At 34.0% G+C, this 8,746-nt stretch overlaps 1 protein-coding gene across 1 annotated transcript; it reads right to left on the reverse strand.

Moving 5' to 3' along the window:
- Window positions 1–643: 643 nt before the first annotated feature.
- Window positions 644–7,442, reverse strand: LOC133335541 (glutamyl aminopeptidase-like). Its single transcript, XM_061543850.1, has 11 exons — window positions 7,134–7,442; window positions 5,087–5,678; window positions 4,797–4,944; window positions 2,951–3,392; window positions 2,787–2,884; window positions 2,429–2,718; window positions 2,220–2,363; window positions 2,075–2,160; window positions 1,461–1,866; window positions 1,118–1,396; window positions 644–1,046 (listed from the first exon to the last, which is right to left on the reverse strand). The coding sequence occupies exons 1-11, from the start codon at window positions 7,372–7,374 to the stop codon at window positions 644–646; spliced, it is 3,129 nt and encodes a 1,042-aa protein (XP_061399834.1). The 5' UTR covers window positions 7,375–7,442.
- Window positions 7,443–8,746: the final 1,304 nt, after the last annotated feature.

Here is an 8,746-nt window from a genome sequence, read left to right on the forward strand (position 1 = left end):
TTTCATTGCTAGTGTAATGAAATTCAATGAATATTTAATTTTGTCCCCTAAATGAGATGACGGTGTATCGAGCATCGAATCGGGTCTTTGAGGTAGTTAAGGTTAACTTTATGATGACTTGTTGTTTATAGGACCTAGTAATTACGACCGTATTAATAGTAGTCATTTGCATTTTATTCTAAATTTTGTCATTGAACTTCCTACAATCTGCCATTCAAAAACAATACAAATCAAATATTTTTTCTTAAAAATATGCATTCATGTATATTTTCTATAATATTTTGTTTTTAGTTGATAAAGGATATAATCCAATTACATCACTATATTGGACTTAACAAATTCATAATTTATAAATTTCATTATTTAAATATATAATTTCTTTAAAAATTATTTCACTTCATTATTAATGCAAAATTAACATTACAATTATAAAAAAATACTATTTAAACAATTTGGCATAAAGCCATAGGGTAGTACTAGAGGAAAGGTAAATAATAAAAGAGGGAAAAGGCTAGTATATAATACAAAACAATAGATAGGTAAAGAATGGGGAAAATAAACTAAATAAAAATAATAATAATAAATTTACAAAATGCTATAACAATGTTTTTTTTTTCATTCACTTTGGATATGCGCTTGCTTATTAGTTAATGCTATTAACTGTGGTCACATCAGTTTCCGTTTTTTGTTCGGCCAGCCATTTACGTACTTGTTCCTGATTCTCTTCCAACCATTTCTTGTTGTTCTTGACATTTTCCAAGGCCTCCTTGCGAGCGGCAGTACCTGCACCACCTTCAGGGTATTTTGTGAAGAATGCTTCCATTTCATCCAATTTAGTTTGAGAGGCAAAACGGGAGGTAATCGATGGAATCATGCGACCTAAATAACGTTCGTTAATGCCGAAACGTTCAACCAGGCGGGGCCAGTTTTCGCGCACGTAATCCCACACCAAAGATTGACCAATGCGGTTTTGAGCTATATACTGCAAGCATGTGAAGTAATCCTGGCCACGTACATAGTTTTCATTCCAGGCCAAGTTGATGTAGCTGTAATATAGATATCATAAAATTAATTAATTTATTTGTCTATTTATGTTGACTCTTTAATCTATAATTACCGTTGCAAAATCCATGGTTCCTTGATGGCAGCCAAAGCTTCCATAAGCTTGATTTTCTCTTGGGCATCTTGTTCGGCCACAAACAAATCCCACACTTGATTCCAGCTTTGTTCATTGCCCACACTTTGCATGCCATAATAGTAAACAGTGGAACGAATGTCAGGGTTGGGTCTTACTGCGGGGTTCTCCAACCATTCATTGAAACGTTTGCCAGCCTCTTCCAAGGCTTCGGGGACACCATAACCACAGGCAGCATTGAGAACAGTAACACGCAAAAGACTAAAAGAATATGAAAATGTTTAATACAACTATAAAATAATTACAATAAAAAGGACACACTTACTTTTGCAAATGGTTATCATCGACATTCCATGTCACAGTTGGATATACATTCTTCAATAGCTGGCGGGCATAATCGACAAAATCACGATACAAATCGGTGAAATATAACAAATTCTTAATGGCACTTAAACGCGAGGCACCCACATTCCATGGTACATAGTCAATTTCCATTTCTAAGTATTTACTCAAATCCAAAGCAATGCTATATTGCAATTGCCCAGCATCGGCCAAAGCGAATACATCGTTAATCAAATGGGCACGATCGGAAACACTGAAATCACCACGTCTTGTCTTAAGTGTTTCAATGAGTGATTGCCACATTTCAGTTGGATAATTGACACGATAATAACCGATTTGATCTTTATTGAATTTAATCCATTCAACTTCGCCAGGCACGGTAACAGTAACTGTAAAGAATACAAATAGAAATGATAAAATATTCTTTAATAGCCCACGCCTTTAGTTGACACTTAAAAAAATATTCTTTATTAGCCCACGCCTTTAGTTGAAATATTTTTTTTTTTTTAATCCAATCCTTTAAACATTTGATGCTATAGTAGCCCTTATTTTTTTATTGTAAGCCTATAGTAGGTCTTAAAAAATCCTGATTCTCACCTTCATTATCATTATAGTTGAAAATAGTACGTTGGACTTCAGAGCTGGAACTGGTGAAATAGGTTATGGGAATAGACCAATGGTAGCTACAAAGAAAAAACCGATTTTAAAACTTCTTCCTCATTTAAATCTCATTTAAACATACTTAAATGGTGAATCAGTATAGGTGCCATCATAGTCCTCAGGATTGGCAAAGAATCGCTTTTGGGTCAAAGTGTAAGAATTACCATTACGTTTAACTTCCACAACGGGCAGACCCATTTGTTCGGTAAAGGTTTGCATAATCAATCTAAAAAATATATTTCAATTTCAGATTTAGTTTCCGAAATTATTAACCCGTCTTTCAAAACTTACTTAACATCAAAATCAAAATTCAAAGCTTCCACCTCAGTAAGGAAGTCATTAGTTTCGGCATTGGAGAAATAGAATCTATTCAAATAATTAGTGGTGGCATTACGGAATTTCTCAGCACCAACTAAATCTTCCAACATACGGATGACAGAGGCACCCTTCGAATAGGTAATGCTATCGAATAATTCAGTAATTTGATTGGGACTTTCCACGGTTTGGACAATGGGATGAGAAGCCAAGGTGGCATCCAATTTCATAACACCATGTAAATCGGCAATGAGGAATTGGGAAAGCTATAACAACGCAAAAAATAAAATCTAATATTATTTCAAAATCAAAAAAGTAAATAAAATCCACTTACCATATCCCAATCAGGATGAATATGATCAACACCCTTGTATTCAATGTAACTGGCAAAACCTTCATTCAACCACAAATCATTCCACCATTTCATGGTAACTATAAATAGAAATAAATTAGTATATATGTTTTCAAATGTAATTTCACTTCATCCTGGCGACTTACCCAAATTACCAAACCACATATGAGCCAATTCATGAGCCACCACAGTTGCAACACGTTGCTGATTAGCACTTGAGCTAATAGTTTTGTCATACAACAATGCGGTTTCACGGTATGTCACCAAACCCCAATGTTCCATAGCACCCGAAACAAAATCGGGTATGGCAGCCATATCAAGTTTTGGCAATGGATATGAAATATTGAAATATTCAATATAGTATTCGGTGATGCCAACACCAACATTCAAAGCATAATCGACTTTATCAACTTGAGCTGGTGTGGCAAAGACACGCATCTTAAAGCTGGATACATTGGGCAAAACGCCGCGTACATTTTTCTCCTTGAATGCGAAATCGGAAACAATGAAACAGGCCAAGTAAGTGCTCATCGGTTCACTTTCAGCGAAATGGACTTCGGTGAGGCCATTGCCAAGATCTTCTTCGTGCTGTAAGCAGAGAAAAAGGAATAATTATGAATAAAAAATCAGGAGATATTCCTATAATACTCTATGAACGATTAATAAGGGCACCTTAAATTATTGGATGGATTTTAAATGGTAAAATAAAATAATTTGGAGGTTTAATAATACATTTTCACATTAAAAGTTGTTCATAGCAGCTTCCATCAAATAAACACTTATATTGGAGTCATTTCAAACTTGGACGTAAAAATCATATTCCAATGGTCTTAAAAGTTTACGGTATGTTGGTCCTATTTTTTATACAGAGATCACTTCTACCTTCTTTTTCCGAAGTAAACATATGAAGATTGCCACAACTGACTTATAACAATTCTATGATTCTATGGGTCACGAAGCCAACATTGTGGAACAAGTTTATAGTCTCTAGCCAGCGACAGTAAGAGTAACCTTATTGAAAGTGATATGCTGATCTATGGCAGCACCAGTCATGTCAAACATGTGGGAATGATTCTCATAATATGTAGCTCCTTAATAATAGTCTATCCAAACTCTCTCATCCATTCCCTTTCTTTATTAAGGACTCTCAAAGGACATATATAAGACATGAAGTATAATTTAGACTTGTATATGCTGCTCAAAAATTCAAATTGCCTTAATTAAAAATGGTATACAAATTTTCACCCTGCATTCAGGCCAATAGTGGTATTGATATGGTAAAGATTATTATACGATCTATGGTGGTGAAGACGGATCATTTTGAATAAGGGTTGTACCATGGTCCAGGACATATGTCCGGCATGTGGGAATAGTCCTCATAATATGTGGCACCTTTTCAATTGTCCATCCAAACCCTCTCATCTATCCCCATCTTTATTAAGGACTCTCAGAGAACATGTGCTAGACATGAGGTATAATTTGGACCTGCATATGCTGTTCAAAAATCCAAAATCCGCCTCAGTCAGAACATATACTCTGAATGACTATTGATTGGTCCACATTAATAGTGAATCCTTTTCATTTTATGCTGCTGTCGGACCATAAATTATGATTATCAAAATTCCTGTAGGCATATAATCATCCATGGCATCCTATCCATTATGCTGTGACATATCCGAACAGACTTAAGTTCTACTTGATCAGACTTCTAACCAAATAAACTTTAAGTTTCAATATGCAATCATACACGATATATACAATATAGATGGACCAGGGGATAATTCAGACTGTCATCATAATCCAAAAGAATTAGCAGGCACGCCTTATGTCAATCGGCATACGTTTTTTTTTTTTTTTTTTTTTTTTTTTGTAGTTGGGGTTTGACTGGCCAATAAACTTGGATATTCCTATTCAAAATTTACTCTTATACTTATTACTCCTTAAAAAATATATTTAAATTGCTTTAACCGGATAATTTTGAAAACCACTTACCTCAACATTCATGTTGGAAAGAGCATGATAACCATCACCGGTGGGGCGGACCACAGTAATAGTAAACATGGCCTTCATGTCGGGTTCATCAAAGCAAGGGAAGGCTTGGCGGGCATAGGTGGGTTCGAATTTCGATGTGGCAATTGATCTGTTAATAAAAATTAAAATATTTTTTATTTGACTTATAAACAAAAATAGTAATAACTACTTAATAATAATTAATAACTACTTAGTATGGCAAAAGCATTCATATATCTAAATACATTAAAAAAACATTTTCAAATAAATACCTCTTTTCATTACGTTTCTTATCCAAATATGAACTTTGATAGAAACCCACAATACGATCTACCAAAGAACCGTTAAATGCCAATTGCACTGAATAATTGCCCACCTCCAGGGGTTCAGCAAATTCAGTTACCCAATATTGAAATTCCGGATGTTCAAAGGTCAGTGATGGTGTTACAGAACGCAATGGCTTCAAGTCGTCCGTTAATTGTTGTACTTCTTTGGTCTCGACAGTGAGCAGCTTTGAATGCAGTGGTATAAATGAAATTGGTTTTAATACTTCCAGTCTTATCGTTACATTGCCGGAAAATGTTTTATTCTTTAAATCTGGCTGCAGTCTTAAATTGTATTTATGGGGTTTCAGTTCCCGCGGCAAACGGAATGATAACTGTTGCAACACTTTGGAGGCAGTCATAATTCGGGGAGCCAGTGTGGTTTTGTTGAAGCGGATGACTTTTGTTGTTGTTGGTGGTGGCGTTTGTGCCTGCTGATCCGTTGGACGAAAACGTAATATGGGTTTGGTGGACAGTGGTATACCGTTTCCGTTACCTAGCTGGCCGTCCGCTTTGAGAATTGTATCGTTGTAGGAGAAATCTATATGGTGATGAAGATGATGTTTATTAGGTAACTAGAAATCAGTCGATGTTTACTTGTTGTCCTTGTGAATTTGATAAAAGGATGGATAAATGATATAAAGGTAAATAACGAACAGAAACAACCGGTAAAACGAAAAGGAATTTGTTGATGTTTGCACCGGATTGCAATTTTCCCAACAAGGCTATGTTCGGCGAACAGCTGTTCTGAAATATTTAATAGCATTAACATGGGAACAGCTGTTGAAATATAAACGGCATTGCCATCTTTTTTTACCCAGGAAACCAAATTATTGCATAAAGGGAAAATGTATAAAGGCACAAATAGTAAATGAATTGAAGAAGTCCAAGATTCCGGAGAAATGGGTGTATAAAACTTAATTTTTAAATAGGTAATTTGTATGGGTATCTGGACTTCGGACATTGAAATTGCCTGCTGCGGAACTCTGTTAAGAATTTGAGAAATTATTTAATGAACAGGTGCCACATGGCTACGCTTCAGAATCTCCTGAAATATAATTATTAAAATTGAATTCCTCTAAAAATATGGACTTTGTCGTAATCGGCATCTATTCGGCTTTCTATGCTAGTTTTCAAATGAATTCGCGACTCATTGGTCCAAAGGGGTTTTGAAAGCCGATATTTTAGGATATATACACAAGGAACAAACTACATCGTTTTAATAAGGACCTCTAGTTTCACATATAAGCCATCCGAAGCCAAGAATTCAGCCAAATGAGTTGAAAGACTTTCCTAAAAATGTGCAAGCTAGTCGAACATCCCATTTTTTGTTTGTTGGGTGATAAATGTAGGGAATTGTCATACGGAAAAAATTTAACCAATTGCAGACACCGTCATAACCATGGTATAATAATAGAAGGTAACAGCAAGTGTTGTTGTACAAAAAACGATACAACAACCACATGGAAATTTGTTGTTGTAAGTTCTACTAGTGTCAACTCATTTGACAGAAAAATGTAAATAAACAAACAAATTATCATCAAATTATTTTTATTTTGAAAATGAAATATTTTCGAATCCTCAAAATAAAAATTGAAAAACATGAATGAAAATCTATCAAATTTATATTTCTATCTATTCCACTTCTTTCCTATAATTGAGCCATTGCCATCTATATATGTAACACATATGAAAATGCTGGGAATAGCGAGTTATTCCTTGAAGAAAGATTTGCTTCCTCAAACTTTCCCAGCAGGCAGATTGAGTAAATTGAATACAGGAGCACATTTAATAAAGAACAATTTTAAATTGTATGCGTTCCCAATTTTCCTGTTGGGTGATTTTTAAAAACATAATTTGTCAAATTCATATTGACACTAGTATAACGTTGGAATCAAATCAGCTGGGATTTGCTGTTACCTTTTATAGTTGTATCATGCGTCATAACCTTCATATTATCCTCCTTTTCATTCAAATTTAACCATCTAACACAAACCTGTTTTACTCCGCTCATTAACAATATTTCTACCCACATAGACCAGGGCACCCAGCAGAAATACACACAACACCAGCAGGAATATACAAAACCCGGCCAGTGTCAGAACAGCATTACTTGGCTTTCGATGCAAATGATGTGGATCCTTCATTCGATGATGATGTTCGTCTGTGGACAGCGATGAACGCGGTCGTATTGGTATGGGTATTTTTGGTTGATGCTGTTGTTGTGGCGGGTACATTTTGGCGGACAATTGGCGTTTGTTACGCGCCTTTATAACACTGGCAAAATGCACTTTGATCTGGCAATGCTATTACTCGACTATATCAAAAGCTTTCTGTTATGTTGTTGCTACAGCGACTGTTGTTGTTAACATTTGTTTATTCTTCTTCTTCGTTTGTTGTGTTGTGATTATTTTTATTTTGCGCTCAATTTTTTGGAAGTTATTGTCTTGTGTTCTATTAATAATTATAAATTAATTTCGTAATTTGTTTGTGAATAATAAAAAAAAATTAATTTTGGTGTTTTGTCAATTGTGAAATGCAAAATTATATTGAAATAAAAATCAAGCAGATGGCATCGTAAACATATTGTTGTTTGTTGCAGTTCAAAAGTAAGAAGAGGAAGAAGAATCATCGTTGTGGGGACATGAAATGCAAATTTGAAGACAATTTCAGAAGACTTCAGTTTTAAGCGTTAGTTAGACACAGCTATTTTGGTACTTTTTAAAGGTGGAAGTCTTGCAAATATTGAATATTATAAAAAGGTGAGTTGTGAAAAAAAACAAATTGTATATTAAAGATGTTTTAAATTATACGACATTGAAATTTATCAGCTAAATTAGACTTGGGCTATTCGGAAATGATCTCAACTCCTTCTTCGACAATGACAACAAGAGCAGAAGTTATTTTTTGGTCGAAATAATTTATAACAAGTTGTATAAAGATGTGGCAATTTACCGGATGTATATTTTAATGAAAAAATTTGAATAAAAGGTATGATCACAAAATATATATTCATCTTTTAATATTTAAATCTATTCACAGATGGTCATGGTCTCATCTCCTCCTTCGTCAATAAACAATAATAATAAGTTATTTTTGGGTCAATAAAATCATAACAACTTGTATAAAGATGTTACAAATTGTATGCATGTATGTTTTAATAAAAAAAAATCGAATCTCGGATCAAAGGTAGGACAATAAAATATACCTATTTGTGCATATTTTCATATTTGTTTCTATTCACAGATTACGTCTTTAGGTATATGATTCTGACGCATCCAACGAATATATTAAATTTGTGTGTTTAAGGAAATTTAAAAACTATACAAAATTTGAATTCATCAACCTATATTATGCCAAGCAGAGCTCGGTCATGGCCATCATATGTAAGGATTTAAAATATTTCAATGAAAAAACTTGGAATCAAGAAACAAAGGTACGACAACAAAATATGCATATTTAAGTTTTTGAATCTTATCACATACCACACAAACATTTCAAATTAAATTCCCAAGTCTAATTCTGTGTTCCATTTCAGATATTACATTTTCTAGAGAATATTTTAAATATTTAAAAAGGTTAAAAAACTTGTATGTCTATTTTAGCTCC

The sequence above is a fragment of the Musca vetustissima genome, unplaced genomic scaffold, assembly GCF_032173495.1.
Source record: "Musca vetustissima isolate MV318-11 ecotype Yass unplaced genomic scaffold, APGP_CSIRO_Mvet_v1 utg15158, whole genome shotgun sequence".
Lineage (NCBI taxonomy): Eukaryota > Metazoa > Arthropoda > Insecta > Diptera > Muscidae > Musca > Musca vetustissima.